Source organism: Microtus oregoni, unplaced genomic scaffold (assembly GCF_018167655.1).
Source record: "Microtus oregoni isolate MIOR12 unplaced genomic scaffold, Mior012 000005F_ref0000423, whole genome shotgun sequence".
Lineage (NCBI taxonomy): Eukaryota > Metazoa > Chordata > Mammalia > Rodentia > Cricetidae > Microtus > Microtus oregoni.
Genome location: NW_024543064.1, coordinates 61052237 through 61069164, shown reverse-complemented (window position 1 = coordinate 61069164; position 16928 = coordinate 61052237). Strand labels below are relative to the sequence as shown.

Here is a 16928-nt window from a genome sequence, read left to right as displayed (position 1 = left end):
GGCTGCTTTTCCATAAAATCAGGGTTTGATTCCCAGCACCTACATGGCTGCTCACAACTATTTGTGACTATACTTCCAGGGGATCTGATACCCTCTTCAGGACACCACAGGCACCAGAAACACATGTGATACACATACATGTGAGCAAAACATCAATACACATAAAATAAAAGGCCTCAAAAAACATCGTGCCAGAATATTTATACCATCATATTCATGAAGTAAATTAAATGAATAATCCAATCACTGAATACTTAAGAGAAGAGTGAAAACAGGTGAATGACCATGAGGAAGGAAAGAATGGAAATAAAAGCCAGACTTGGTGATGTATACCTATAATCCTAGCACATGGCAGGTAGAGACAAGAAGATCTGGAGTTCAAGATCATCCTCAGCTACAAATAAGAAACTTGAGGCCAGCCTGAGCTACATGACACCCTGTCGAAAATTTAGTGCTTAAATAAGTAACTTGAAAATAAGAAAATAATATTTTACTGACCCTAATCTGTGTATTTTTAATAATCCATTTTAAGTCCTTTCATATGTATCACCTTAGTTGCTAAGATACAATCAGTGAATAAACTCTGAAAGGCTGACCCTCTTCTGTCCCACATTGTAATCTGACCCATGACTCAATATCAGGGGACATCTGGGCTCCATCATATCTTTCCCATAGACTAGTTGATTAGAGGATGTTTTGAATTGGGTCCATATATGGCAGAACCCCACAGACTGTATGAATTATTATGGGAGCAAATAAAAGGTCAGATTGTATTTTTGTGTTGTTAAAGAACACAGCTCTGACATGGTCAGGATTAAGGACATAAAACACTGGAGAATAAAAAGCATTACAGTGGATGGCTAACTATAGTTACTTAACTAAGAAACATTTTCACAGATGCAGGCAGCTCCTGGTCCCATACCTTGATGCAGGGCCTGCAGTTGACAGGTGTAGTAGAGTATCATCGTCTAGAGATTTTCTCCTTTCTCTTTTCCTTTGCCTGGCTCCATTTCTACTATTTGATGGTACTTCTGGGGACAAAGTGGGACAGGAAGGTGAGGATCCATCATCCACCTCATCCTTTCCACAGTTTTTGTCAAGTTATTTTGGTAAAGAGTAGATGTGTCTGGTCCCATCACTCACTTTCCTGTTGTTTTGTCTTCTATGCCAGAACGTATAAATCACGACTTGTTTATGCTTTTATTTTAAATATCTCTTTGAAAGACTATTATTTCTACCTTTAACATTTTATGAGTGCAGTGTGGGTTCAGTGCCTTCTGAATTCCTTATTTCTAAAGAAAACCCACCTTCTGGCTCAGAAAAGTGGCTTGTGCTGAAAGAGTACCCCCAAAAGCTGGTACCCCAAAGGCGACACTGAGGAAGTGGTGGTATGGAGTGGTACCGAGTGCTTAGAACATTAACTTCTGAATCTGACATGGGAGAGGCCTTGGAAGAATACTTGTTTAACAGACTAAATTATGATTAAAAATTGAAAATCTCTGTGTATGGTGGCCTTCTACAGGTTAATAGTTATTATTATTACTGTATTATTGTTGTTGATTATGATGTGTCTTAGGATAATTGTGGGGTAAGAGGCTATAGGAACTTTTTCTGAACCTTCTCTGGGAGGGGGAGTCACTGAATATCCTGAACAACACTTGAGAAGTTTTTGTTTCAAACAAAGAATCTTTTGCCACATCCTCTTCCCCTTGAGCATGTGATCTTCAAGAGAAATTGATTCACATGTCTCTGAATCATTTACAATTAAATCGTCAGCATATAATTTTCTAAAAGTTACTAGGTGTCCAAGAAGCTTTGAGAACCTGTTTTATAATTCCTCTCCAGTCCTTTTCTTCAAACAGGAAGTTGAATTTTGCCAAAGACAAATAAACTCAATCATTCAGAACGCTGAAGTTCAGTTTCCAGCTCCAAAACCCAGGCATTGAGCACATCTGTGATTTTATAAAATATATCCTTGCAACTCTACAAAGTTTTTGATTGGAAAAAAAGGTGATAAAAGTGTGTAAAAGTATTCATGTGCAATATGACTCTCAGGGGTATGTTTACAGGTATAGAACAAATCATGAAATGTGTCAGGGGTATTCTTAAAACCATTACACATAAGTGAAAATGCATTTGGATCTTATTTCTCTAGATATGTCTGAATATTATCACGAGTTTCATCAAAGTAAACATCTTAACTTTGCTTTTCACTCATCTTCCTTACTATATCTTTAAGTCTTAAACACTTCAGGAAACTCAGGAACATAGTTTGTCCAGCAGAAGGAACTGAAGCGTCTGTGATAGTTTCATGTCTTTACCAGGACGAGGGACCGTTTCCACTTACAAATGCAACTGACACTATTCTTGGGACTGGAAAAATGCAGGAAATTATGTCTGTTCATACTCTGACATGTCTTAATCATTTGCCAATCTTCTCACCTGACGAAGATGACCAACTCGGACCTTGAAATTCCCCTCAAGCTCATAGTGTCATAGAATAAACAAAGATAGTTGTGAAAGGTGTGTGGGACTATTTGAAGCAATCCCCTTAATGTTCCATGTCACTGATTTTACTTCAGGGCTTCTGTACTATAGAGTAACCAAGTGGATGCTGGGATGACAGGTGACATATAAAAGAAAATGCTTGATTTAAACTTTATTAATTAAGTGATCAGTTTATTCATCAATCAATGATCTTACTATTGGCCCAAGAGGAACTTGGAGATCATATAAAACTGGCTTTATTCAACCTGCTGTCATGGGGAAGTTGCAGCTTGAGAGAGACTCTAAGATGCCCAACAGAAAAATTTAGGGAAGCAAATGTGAGGAGTTTACACGGAGTTAGCATGAGTTGTTTTAGGGTATAAGGTCTAAGCAAATGTTGGTATAATGTCTAAAGTAGACAAAAGGTAATAATACCTTTAGAACACTGATCTACAAGAAGCCCATGTTTAATCACCTAATATGCACTTTTCTCTTGGAACATAGGATCTGAAACAAACTGGTATTAGGACAACGGTGTGCAGTCTCCGTTACCTGTTATGGTTGGAGAGACCTAATCTTGTGCTCACAGCATAGTTTTGAAAAGTATACAATTTGGATTTCTTACAATAGAAAAGTAAATGTATATAATATGCACATATACCCTCATGGGAGAGGGTAGAAGGGAAGGGGGGCAGAAAGGGAGGGAAGCGTATAAAAATATATAGCTCAATAAAAACAATCTAAAGAAATTCCAAGCTAGAATAAACCTTTACTCTCCAAGTTGTTTGGATCCAAACATCTTAGCACACAGCAACAGAAAATCAAATTATGACTTATCAAAGTCAGCCTAAACAGCCTATTTCTCATTGTGCTTTATTGTTTAGAGTTTTAATTAAGATATGTCATTTCCTCCCTTCCTATTCTTCCCTCCAGCCGCTCCCATGTCCTGTCTCTCCAGTCCTTCCCATGTCCCCCATCACTCCCTCTCAAAGTCATGGCCTCTTTTATTAGTATTATTGTTACTACTACAATTACTAGTACTACTATAATTGCATGTGTAAATTATAAGTGTAATTGTACCTACTGAGTGGGCTTAGTGTTAATTGTGTGTATATGATTTCAGGGCTGATCACTTTGTATGATAAAACCATTTAAGAGGTCCATGTCTGGGAAAGACTAGTTCTCGCTCCCACAACAGCCATTAGCAATTCTTTGTATATGGGTGGAGCCGTGTGAGATTTCCCCTTCCACCTTAGCATACGTATGGGTTTTGTCCTTATTTGCATTTAAGAAGTCATTTTGTAGAGGTATCAAGGCTGTAGCTTCCCTTTCATTTCTACAAGACTCAATCTGCAGCAGGTTTTCTAGTGCTCTGGTACTTATAATCTTTCTGACTGTGATGTCGCCCGAGCCTTAGCTGCAGGAGTTGTGTTGTAGCTGTACCCACTGGAGTACTGGATACACCATGATCCTCTGATCGCTGCACTTTGACTAGTTTTTCTGTAAGGTCTGCATCTGCTACAAATAGAGCTTTCTTGGTTGGAGAGTGAGAGAGCTGCAATTACCTGTGCTTGTAAGAATAGATTTTAGAATATTCTTAAATAAATAATTAAGTAATCTTAAATAAATTTCAGAATATGTAGGAGTATGCTGGTCTAAGAAAGTGAAGGAAGTAGGTTCTCTTAGATCCGCAAGCCTACCATCCCTTGGTGGTTGCCTAGGTTTCTATTAGCAGGCACAATCTCCCTCATGTTGAGCAGGCCTCAAGTCCAATTAGACAGCTGTTTGTAGCCACCAAGATCTGAGCGCCACTACTGTGCTCCTAGAGTGAGCTTGTCGTGCTGGTCGCTGTTATGATTCACAGAAGTCATAGCAGAGCACTGCTATTGGTGGCTTCCCTTCCTTGGCAGCTTGCATAGCACCTTCTGGTACTGTGAAAACGAAACTTCAGGAAGGAAAACTTCAAGGTTAGATTCAGCTTGAATCTTCTGAGTTCTGTGACAGAGGTTTTATCTTCTATCTTTGGGAAGCAGCCAAGGATAATAGCATGAATCTATACTGTTTTCTGAGTCTCTTGGACTACCCTAACCAACAACTCAAAAGGATGTTTTCTTCATGCCTGGTACTGAAGTTTTTGTTAGATAATCTATTGCCCTTGTGGGGAGCATTGTCAGCACAAGTGTTATAATGTCATTTCAATTACACATATAATAAATATATATACATATATATATATATACACACACATATATATATACATACATAATTACACTTGCATGTATTACATATAGTTTCAGGTAAATACAAAGTATATGATTCCTTAAAATTTTTTCAAACATTCCTAGTGTTATTTGTCCCTTCTACCTCTCCTCCTGTATTGATTTCCCTTTCCCCTCCCTTCTTAAAGCCCCCTTCCAGTTTTCCCCATCTCTTCCTTTTTTAAAGTTTGATTCTATTTGCTCTCTCTGCATTTTACCATCCACTAGACAGTAAGCATTGTTAGTAGTAGCTATACATTTTAAGTTTCCCCTTATGAAATATATATTTAGAAGCTTTTATTTTTCCTCAGCCTCTGCCAACATTATTTCAAGTTAAAGTTAATAGGATGTCCTAAGTCTCTGGTTCCTTGTTATCAAACACCTCATTAAATATTCAAAGTAATTACTACTGGTTATCTTCCATGTGTCAGTCATTGCCTATGCTCACACAACCTTGTGAGCTGAGTGGTGTTACTGCCTCTGTACAGAGCATGAGAAGTCTCGCTGCCACACATCATCTGAGAAGAACATCTATGTCCTCTCTGCATCGTCAACTGAGCCCAAAGAAATCCACATAGAAAGGATCGTCTCTCGTATTTGCTCTATGTTAATTTTAGAACTTAGGAAACCTAAATTCTAAAAGACAAGTCACAGATGACCCCATATATTTTTAAATAAAATTATCCCAACTGTTTCCTACTAGCTACTAAAACAAAGAGGTGTCCTTTGTTTTAGGTTGGTGTCATGGTTACATCCACAGTCACAGTACTCAAGAGGATAAGGCAGAGGGATTACAAGTTCCAGATCAGCTACAGAATGAAATGCAAGGCCTCCCTTGCCAATCAATCCATCAATAGACTTTAAAAGTCTACGTGGGCCTGAAGATATAATTTGGTAGTCAAGAGCTCTAGCTGCTCTTCCATAGGATCTGGGTTCAGTTTCTACCACTCGCATGGCAGTCCACAACCTTCCTGAACTCTAGTTCTCGATATGATATCCTCTTCTAGCCTCTGCAGGCACTGGGCATGCACATGGTACAAATATGTACACTCAGGAAAAACACCCCTACTCCTATTTTTTTTTTATTTTTATTTACTTTTTTTTTTTTTTTTTTTTTTTTGGTTTTTCGAGATAGGGTTTCTCTGCGGCTTTGGAGTCTGTCCTGGAACTAGCTCTGTAGACCAGGCTGGTCTCAAACTCACAGAGATCCGCCTGCCTCTGCCTCCCGAGTGCTGGGATTAAAGGCGTGCGCCACCACTGCCCGGCTCTCCTAATTTTTTTAATGTAAGGATCTAGGGATATAGCTCGACAGAACTCTTTCCTCTTACCTAGGATACATGACGCTAGCACATCAATCCAAAGTATGACAAAAAAAAAAAAAAAAGAAAATGTTGTCATACATCTCATTTTCAGGATGGAGAAAGGCAAAATTCTTCCAGCTATCCAAAATTAGAAGGAATCGAAATGTCACAATGTTGAAGAGATCATGGGCAAGTGATGTCTTTCAGAAAATATTTCAAGATGGCACTTTGTGCTCATGTCAATGCAAAGATTTCTTTTACTTTCTAAAGATTTAGTTACGTTCTAATTCGACATCAATAAGAAACCTATTAAGGTTTTTTTTTCTTTCTCAGATCTTTATTTTTTAAGGGCCCAAATAATCGTATAGCCTCTAAAAAGGCATAATGAGGTCCATTTATGATGATCGGGACATTCACTTTGTTTTCTGTGACCTCCACAGACCGCGCAGCTGTGCCAATTTTCTATTTGGAATTATTCTTATAATGTACTTGTGCTCTTTCCCCCCCCTTTCTCCAGGACTGTCCACCAGAAGTGGGTGATTTTCGCGCTCAGCAGTGTTCTGCTCATAACGATGTCAAGTACCATGGCCAGTTTTATGAATGGCTTCCTGTGTCCAATGACCCTGACAACCCGTGCTCACTCAAGTGTCAAGCCAAAGGAACTAGTCTGATTGTTGAACTCGCGCCGAAGGTCTTAGATGGTACACGATGCTATACGGAGTCACTGGACATGTGCATCAGCGGCTTATGCCAAGTAAGTGCTGAAGCTGTCCAGAAGGGCTGCGCCTGCGTGTAAATAAGCTTCTCGGGATTACTCAGTTATCTCTAGAGTTTGTAAGGGATAACAGATTTGAAGGTTGTAATTTCAGGGAATGGTGCAGGTATTGTAATCTGTTAAGGACATGAGGACTGCAGATTTGGTTTTGTTTGGTTTCTTTATTTCTTGACTTGAATGATACTTGAATGTGGGAGAATAATATTGTCCATGATGATGAAGTTTGAAAATACCTGTGGCTCAAATGTCCTTGAAATTTTTAGAAGAATAGAGGGAGGAAGGTAAGGAGAAAAGAGGACATGAACACACACACACACACAGAGAGAGAGAGAGAGAGAGAGAGAGAGAGAGAGAGAGGGGAGAGAGAGAGAGAGGAGATTGTGTGTTTTCAGAGTAACTCAGGTAGGAGAACATACCTCCTTACTGCCTACAGCTATATTGAAAATTCACACAAATTTTAACAAGTGGTATAACCCTTAAAAACCCAAGGATATAAAAGGGATTGATTTCTGGTACCAATTCATCAGTGTGTGCTGGAAGACTTGGTAAGAGGATGAAGTATTAGTCCATTTGCCATGAACTTGTCTTATTCGTTTTAAAGCTCATTTTTGGACTGTTATGAGCAGTCTATATTATAGAGTGAGCAGGTTATCTGAATGCTATTACTCACCATAGCCTTTTATGTGCAACAGTACAGACATTTTAAGAACATTTGCCTCTAGTGGGAGGACATTGATTGAGTCTGAATCTATGGCCTAATAACTTATATGAAAAATATGAAACATGTTTCAGTGATTTCTTTTAAATTTATATTTATTTAAAACACATCTAAATGTTGATTTATGAAAAAATTCAATGTAAATTTCTATGAAACATGAGATGTGAGATAAGGTTTGTACATGAGAGAAAGAAGCAGACACAGTCAACCCTCATATAGTTTATATACAGGAAGGGGCATGTTCAAGGTTTTTCAGATAGGAGAAGAGAGAAGAGATACATGTATCAGAAGTTTTTTTATATATGAAATATATAAAGTGGAAATGTGAATGTAGAATTTTATTCTTCTCAAGATTGCAAGGGTCGTAGAGAGTATCCACATACCTTTAAAAGCAACATATGTAGAACATTGTGGTGGTATTTTACAGCTATTTGCAAAACTATTTGTGATTATTTATGAATAGTAGGGCTGGAAAGATGACTCAGTAGTTAAGAGTGCTTCTTGCTCTTTCAGAGGACCCAACTTCCCTTCTCAATATTATGTTAGGAGGTTCACAACCACCTCCAAGAGATCCAACACCTTCTTCTGGCCCCCATAGATACCTGCACACACACTCACACAGATACACACATAGACACACAATAAAAATAAATCTTTTAAAACACTGCCATCTAGGCTTCTTGACTTATGGAAATGGAATTATGAAATCTGTAGACCTTTCATGGACAGTCAAGAATCATAAAGCAAATAAATACACAGAAAGGGCTGCGGTGTGAGGAATGGGAGCTGAGATCCCTTGCCTGTGCTCACAGCTGGATGCCTCGTAAACAAAATCCAAGGCTAGAAACGTGCATGATCGTGTGGCAATTACATCATGTCAGAAATGGGACCGGATTCCAGGTCTTCTAATATCCATGTCAGTGTTGTTTCCACAACGCTAAGTTTGCAAATGAAGCAAAATCAGCCTGACAGGTCAGCAAATTAGGTCTCAACTGTTCCCGTGGCACGAGAGCTCAACCTGGCGTCCTGTCTCCGTTTCTTCCTGCCAGCTGGCCTCCTGTTCCTTGGTAACTAAAAGAAAATCCTATCTCAGCAGGAAAAAAAAAAACTTCTACAAGAGTAAATATGGAGAGATAATGTTGTATTATGAATTAAAAGCAAATATAAGTATAAGCTTGCCTCTTTAAGTTAGAGTCACACAATTGTGATTTGTTTGATTTGGGAGTAAATGTAAATTGTTTAAAATAAATGTGCCCCATGCATAGAAATCACAACTGTATATCACTGACATATTTCTCATGTAAGGAGCTATGCTATAGTGAGGTAGGAAATCTTAAATTTCATTTGAACACTAAAAAGTAGCGTAATTTGGCTGGACAGAAGTTGGATTACAGACTGAAAGTAGTTTTATAAATGATCATTGAGGATTGTATAACAGATAGGACCAAAATAGTCAGTAAATGGGCAAGAAAGACTTAGCAATGGAGAGAAACACTCAGAGCTCTTCTTTAGAAAGATCCTTACTGTCTCAGGCATAAGGGGCCTGAAGCAGACAGCCCTGGAGTCACTGAGACCAGTTCTGATGCAGGGTCTTCTACCAGATATGAGGACCGAAGCATCAGCCTTTCCCTGGGTAATGACAGCAGAAATAGAAAGAAAAGTAAATTTGGAATGAGATCACTTTCACCCGAAGGGAGTTGAAAGCCATAAATCAAATCAGTCACACCAAGCACATCAAAAAACTGCAACTTGATGTGGATTCATAAAGGGTGTAAGCTCAGGTCCTTCCTCTTACAGTATCCCAGGAGCATTTCTGTCAAGCCAATCTAAATTTTCCAAAATGAACATAAGTCATAAGGACAGGGAGATGGAGGTGATTGATGGGGGAATGGAGATGAGCAGAGGTCACTGAGGTGATGGGGAAATAGAGGCCTTAAGTGCATTGTGTATACTCTCAGGAGGACAAGAGAGACTAATTAACTAAAGAAGAGCTGAAGCACTCTTTCTCCAGAGACAAAATACACAAATTCTATCCTAGTTACAGTGTAATCATCTAGTTAGGTTTATATCAGTGATTCATAGTTACATTTTTAGTAGAAAATGCCCCAGCTTAAAACAAACTTGGGGATCAGTAACTTAAATATGCAATTATATAAACTTATTCTCCTAGTTCTTTGAAAAATACATTTCCAGCCTCACTTCCCCTTACTGTTTTCTGCCCCATTTGTTGAAGATTTTTAGCTCTTTGTCGGCCTTTTGTCTTAGAATTTCTCAAAGGCAGCTTTCAATATTTATGAGACCCGCAATATGAATCACAAACTATAAAGAATAATTTTTTTAACCTTGACATAATCACCATGTTGGAAAATAATTTACAGCTACAGTGACTTCTCATTCACAAGCACTAATTCTGACCATCTAATCCCATTCTAAAAGCCATTACCTCAAAACTTTGTGTCCTTCATCTCTACAACAGAAATGCAAATCCCAGGGTTTTACTAACAAGAAGACAAATCTCCTCGTTGGGAGACCTAGAGATTGTTGCTAATAAGTGGTCTGGCTCTATAAGCTGTAAATTTGCATGAGGAAAATCTTGGAATCATTGTGATTTATGCCACACACCTCTTTGCTCTTGATCCTAGCAAAGCAATGCAGGAGGTGATGTGTTGACTCTTCTGACTGCAGCGGTAATGATCACAAGATTTCACTTTCTCCCTGAACATACAGTTTTCCAAATATTTGTGATTCTCATGTCATAAGCATTGCCTTCTTCTCACAGATGCAGAAATAGGCTTATGGGATTATATGACTTGCCCAGGGTTTCCTGGCTCTGCCTGGCTCCCGGGAACCTACCCCTCCTGCGCTTCGAGTTATACCGAGACAAGCATGATTTAGTAATAGTCCCAAATTTGGCTGCATACCAGAATCACCTGGAAAGCAATTATGAGACACACCTCTGAAGCTCGATCCTCAAGACATTCAAATTTGTGAGTTCTAAGTCTTTAAAACTATGATTCTATGGCAAAGCCAATTTCATATGAACCACTTAAAGATTGGACAGCAGGTAGGTAGCCTTTAAAGAAAAAAAGACAGGAGGTCTTTTTTTCCCCAACCGGCCCTTCTTTAACCAACTGTGTGATGCTGGTCTTGGTATGTAGTTTCCTGAAACTTTATCTTAATCTGTGTAAAATAAGACTGCCTCACCAGCCAGAGTACCAAATGAGACCATTTCTGTGAAGTTGTAGACAGCTGTGAAGATGTGGAAGGCCATGAAGACTTTCAGCTAGATGGTACTAGAGCACTGGCTTCCAGGAAAAGAAGAAAAGGATGGGGGAGGGGAAAGAAGAAGGAGAGAAAGATGGGAGGAGGATAACATGGTGGTATGATGCTTAACCTAGCATCCCAGGGTCCTGGGTTTCATCCCCAGAACCAGAACAAGAACGTCTACCATCTACTCCCAATGCCATCCCCTCACAGCTGAAATGTTAGGAGTTAGGTGGGATCAAGAACCTAATTCTACACAAAAGACAACTCTTTAAGTTGAATCTTGTTTCCATTTTGTGACAATTCCTGCTCCGTACTTTCTCTTTTCTCCCAGAACACAGAAGCTGTCACCAGTAGGGCTTCAGAGAGTGGTTTTGGAAAACACTTCCTTGAGAATAATTTATTCCACCCTCAAGACACAGGGCTGACTTGAGTTTTGTGATTCTCCGAGGGTTTCACAGTTAACAACAGGCTAAAAGGTCAGGGAGTGGCAGTGTTTATCAACATTCTGAAAATATGTTCTCAGCGCTATTTCTTCAGCACATCCCATGGGCTAAGATTTTTGTCCAGCTTTAATTCTGTCATCGATATTATGAAAACAATAGAGTTAGTGACTATACCTTTCCAAACTACCCCCCCATTCACTGCTCCCTACCAAATGTGACAATCACCCCTGGGGCTCACTGTGAGGGTGGAGTCTCCCCTCTGTCTTGGGTTGAAAAACACTAGGATGTTTAGTTGCATTTGATGTAGATTGCAGGCAAAGCTAGAATGGGAATACAAGTTTGAATGCTTAAAGCTAGAAACTCTGAACTCAGCACGGAGTGATCTACTGGCTAGATTCCACTATTTGTGGGTATATCACCTGCAACAAAATTAAAAGCCTCGGTCCACAACAAGACTCTGTGACTGAAAATAACATATGCACAACTCATTGAACATAGAGAAAAAGAACTGGTGCCTACTTAGAGCCTTCACCCCTACTGACTAGGAAGAGTCCCTTGGAGAAACCTAATTTTTCATTTATAAATGTTTTATAAGTGCTCATCAATTGGAGATATAACTTCTTGATTATGAATGGGGGCATGTGTCAGGTTCTTTCTGCTCTAGGACCCCCATCTGGTGCAGACCCTTGAAAGCCCTGTACATTGTTGCTATTGTTGTTGTTGTGGTGGTGGTGGTGTGTATGTGTTTCCCTTTTTATTGGCTGGTCTGAGATTATTTATTCTTTTTTCTTTGGTATGGTTAACCTTTTTTGTTTGAGTTTTCTTTATAGTGTCTTCTGTGGGGCTGGATTTGGTAAAAAGAAGTTGTTTAAATTTGACTTTATCATGGAATGCCTTATTTCTCCCATCTATGGTTTTTGGAAGCTTTGCTGGATATAGTAGTCTGAGCTGGCACTGTGGTCTCTTAGAATCTGCAGCACATCTGCCCAGGTTCTTTTGGGCTTTTAGAGTCTCCACTGAAAAACTAGCTGTGATTCTAACAGGTCTGCCTTTATATGTTACTTGATCTTTTTTTTCCTTGCAGCTCCTTATAGTCTTTCTTGGCTATGTACATTTAGTGTTTTGATTATTAGAGGCTAAGGGGAATTTTTTCCTTGTCTAATATATTTGGCATTCTGTAAACTTCTTGTACCTTGATAGACATCTCCTTCTTTAAGTTGGGGAATTTTTCTTCTATGATTTTGTTGCAAATATTTTCTGTGCCTTTGACCTGGTTTTAGTCTCTTTCCCTTAATCCATTTTTTCTTTGATTTGGTCTCTTCTTGATGTCCCAGATTTCCAGGTATTTTTTATGCCAGCAGATTTTTTAGATTTATCATTTTCATTGACCAAGGTATCCATTTCCTTAATCAGGTCTTCAATGCCTAAGATTGTCTCTTCCATCTCCTATATTCTGTTGATAAGGCTTTCCTCTGAGAGTCCTGCTTCAGTTCTTCAATTGTTCAGTTCCTGACATCCCTCAGCCTAGATTTTTCTATATTCATTTTATTTCCACTTTCAGATCATGAATTTTTTTATTCACTTCCTTCCACTGTGTTTTCTTAAATTTCTTTAATGGTTTTAATTCATTTCTCTTTTAAGGACCTCTATCATATTCATAAAGGCTGTGTAAGGTCTTTCCTTTGGGCTTCAGCTGTGTTGAGTATTCAGAACCTGGTGTGCTAGGGTTGCTGATCTCTAATGTAGACATATTGTCCTGGCTGTTGTTGATTGTGTTTTTATGCGGATAGCTAGGCATCTGGTTTGGGGAGATTATAATTCTATGTGCTGGTTTCTGGTCTTTTCTTTGCTGGGTTGGTGTTTTGTCCTTACTTTCTGTTTCTCTCTCTCTCTCTCTCTCTCTCTCTCTCTCTCTCTCTCTCTCTCTGGAGAGTGTGGTGGCTGTGTGTTGCCTGGTCGGAAATTCTGACATGAGTGGTACTGGGATTCCATGTGTTTCTAGGTATTGGGAGTTGACACTTAGTAATGGGAGTGGGCTAGGGGACCTGAAGAGGTCTACTGGAGGTGAGAAAGGAGGGTCTGCTAAGTCCTCCAGGGATGGGCCTAGAGAGTGAGGAGAGGCTGTATCTGGACAAGTGGGAAGGACGGTGGAAGGAAAGATCTGTGTGATCCATTGGAAATGGGGCAGAGAGGAGGAGAAGGCTACAACAGGAAGTCTGGTGCAGAGATGGGGTGATACTGGGGGTGGGATTTGGAGAAGAGAGGAAGAAGTGAAGATCTGTATTTAGACTATTTGCTTCCCTGGCCAGAATGTGCTGTGAGTCCCCAGGCTGTGCCTGCTGGTATTGAGGACTGGGATAAAGCAATGAGTTGAGGGAAGAAAGTCTGAAGGGGAAGACAGCTGTGATGCACTAGAGATGGGAGCTGGGATGAGGGAGGGAGGCTGTAGCATGTGGGCTGCTGTGGGCTGCTGTGAGCTGCTGCTGGGGATGAGACTGGGGTATTTGGTTTGGAGGAGAGGAAGGAGAGATGAAGAACTGAAGTTAGCCCACCTGCTTCTCTATCCAAACTGGGCTGTGGGCTCCCAGGGAGTGCCTGTCTGCTGGAGTTAGGGCTGGAATAAACCACTGAGTAGAGAGAATGAAGTTTGCAGAGGAAGATCTAGCCTGTTTGTTTTCTAAATACAGATAGGAAGCAGGAGGAGGTATGAATGGAAGGGAAGGTGAAGAGGAACTGGGAGGAGCAGAAGGAGGGAAAAGGTTAATCAGAATATACTGTATGAAAAAATTCTATTTTCAGTAAAAGAAAAATATTAGCCTCAGTTTCCTCTCTGTAGAATGAGAATAATTGTGACTGACCTGATTGATAAGATTGCTTAAGCGACCAAGTGTATGCAAAGCGCTTATACTGGGCTTAGTAAACAGCAGCTGTTAGCACCCACAGTCCCCAAGCTCTTTCTTGTCTGTGTCTTTTCCCTCCATGTGATCGTGTGGACTGCATGGTTTCATATGTCCATGCATGTCGCAAGGGACACTGGCTCCCGGAGTGGACAAACCTGTCGATTTCCTTTTCTAGTCATCTTTAGCTAACAGTTGCACATTATCCCTCTATCCATTTCAGCGCCAGGGCAGTGAATCGTGCCCTGTGCAAAGCCAATGAGCCATCACAGACAGGACCAGCTCGGATAGGACGACTGCAAGGCCTCTATTTTCACGATCCAAGCGCACACACGTCTATGTTATAAAGCCAGACTGTGTTGTGAAGAACGGCATACACTCACGGATAGAATGTGTGCTTCCATTGAAAATAATTTTCAGATTATTTTCAAAGAAAATGGAGAAAAGTTGGTTTTAGTTTTATAAGTAATGGGATTCATCAGCTGATACATACTATAAGCATATCAAAAGAACAAGTATGACTGCAAACAAACCTTTTATATAGAATCCTCTTTTTTTTTTTAAGTAGTACCTGATGCTATTTCAGACAACAAAGCATTCTGAAAACGTAAAGGCGAATTATTTTTAAGTCATGCCTTGGATAAAGTTTTTATTTTTTTTTAATTTATTTATTTATTAAAGATTTCTGTCTCTTCCCCACCACTGCTTCCCATTTCCCTCTCCCTCCTCCAATCAAGTCCCCCTCCCTCATCAGCCCAAAGAGCAATCAGGGTTCCCTGCCCTGTGGGAAGTCCAAGGAACCCCCATCTCCATCCAGGTCTAGTAAGGTGATCATCCAAACTGCCTAGGCTCCCACAAAGCCAGTACGTGCAGTAGGATCAAAAACCCATTGCCATTGATCTTGAGTTCTCAGTAGTCCTCATTGTCCGCTATGTTCAGCAAGTCCGGTTTTATCCCATGCTTTTTCAGACCCAGGACAGCTGGCCTTGGTGAGTTCCCGATGAAGAAAGTATGGAATATATACATATTAGAGTACTACTCAGCAGTAAAAAACAAGGACTTTGTGAATTTTGCATGCAAATGGATGGAAATAGAAAACACTATCCTGAGTGAGGTAAGCCAGACCCAAAAAGAGGAACATAGGATGTACTCACTCATATTTGGTTTCTAGCCATAAACAAAGGACATTGAGCCTATAATTAGTGATCCTAGAGAAGCTAAATAAGGAGAACCCAAAGAAAAACATATAGGCATCCTCCTGAATATTAACTTCATCAGGTGATGAAAGGAGACAGAGACAGAGACCCATATTGGAGCACAGGACAGAAATCTCAAGGTCCAAATTGGATAATGTTTTTAAATGAGCGGTACGGTAGAGAAGTAAGCGGTAAATGAAATGAGGGAAGTCTTTATGTCTGCTGCCCTTTGGCGGCGTTCAAATGAACCACACTTGCACCAAAGAAGTTCTTTTCATATTTAATAATTCCTGGGGCGAGCAGTTTGAAATGAATTAAAGGGAGTGATTATTTCTCCATCCTCTGTCTGTGACCCCGAGTCACTAGTATCAAATGTCCTCCAGTTAGTCCAAAGATGGTGATGTCAGAAATGATGAGTTGGCCATTTCTCCCCGTGTTTTATAACTGAATTCCACATGGAAGCATCGTATTGCAGAGTCTGTTTTTTGCCCCTTTGCCTGATACGTTGAAGATAAAGAAAACTGCTAGAAACTGGTTGAACGTAGCTACTGAAGCTGGGTGTTTTGGTTCTCACGAAGCGCTGCCGTGAGCGTTAGTGAATAAGAAGGCGAAGCCGAACTAAATCTTTTCCCAAGGATGGTGCTTTTGTAGACTTGTGAGAAAACGCTATAATTTGACTTCTATGTATTCACTTATCAAATTTCTACTTGGTATTTAATGATGTGGTAGGTACTGGAAGTATTTAAGTAGACAGAAAAGTAAAGAGCGGTCGCGCTGTCCTGGAATTTATACTCTGCAAGGAAAGGGGCTTAACTGCTTCCTATTTACCTCGCTGTAAAATGAGGTCCTCTTTCTAAGATATGGGATTAACTTTATTTCTCATCTTCTTGAACTATTTAGTTATCTCTTTTATTTTAGTCTTTAGTCGAAGAACATCCCAATTTCTTTTCTGTTCATAAGCATCATATTTTTTATTAACAGGGTATATCTAAGTGTTAGTCTGGAAGAAAGTGCGGTGTCTTAGATCTTTTTCCCACATGTGCTATCTCTATGTGTGGGTCATGTGTTCTGGTCTCATAGAAAGACCAAATTTCTTCTCATGGTGTCTTTCTTGACTGCATGACTCAAAACCAGAGGAATTTATTCTGTCATATCTTTGGAATCTAGAACTCTGAACTCCGAGTGTCATGAGGCCACACTCTGCCAAGGCTCTGGGTAGAATAGCACACAGAGAGCGCTCTTCACCTGTTACCTGGGTCGTGCTCAAAGGAAGAGGTGACCAAAAAGCCAAACTAGTGTCTAGAATTGAAGGTAAGGAGACAGAAGATGAAACAGGATGTTGGGACCTTGGTCAGAAAGACATATATAAGAAATTTGGGATGTTGTTGTATTTATTGAAGGTGACACCGTAGCATTAAAATAATTAGAATGGAAAGATAGGGTAATGTGGGCACTTTAGCCAGAATCTCCCGTGTGCAATGAGGCAAAGATGGGTTGTGGGATAAAAAGAAAAGAGGTTTCTAAAACCAAGTCAAGAGACCCAGTAATTGGCTACATGCAGTGTGAGAGGGAACAAGAAAGCATTG

At 39.9% G+C, this 16928-nt stretch overlaps 1 protein-coding gene across 1 annotated transcript in view; it reads left to right on the top strand.

The window, feature by feature from the left end:
• Adamtsl1 (ADAMTS like 1) overlaps positions 1-16928 on the top strand; it is a 380631-nt gene that overhangs the window by 92662 nt on the left and 271041 nt on the right. Inside the window, exon 4 of the mRNA XM_041652363.1 lies at positions 6564-6800. Within this exon, the coding sequence (XP_041508297.1) occupies positions 6564-6800 (237 nt within the window). The remainder of the gene's footprint in view (positions 1-6563; positions 6801-16928) is intronic.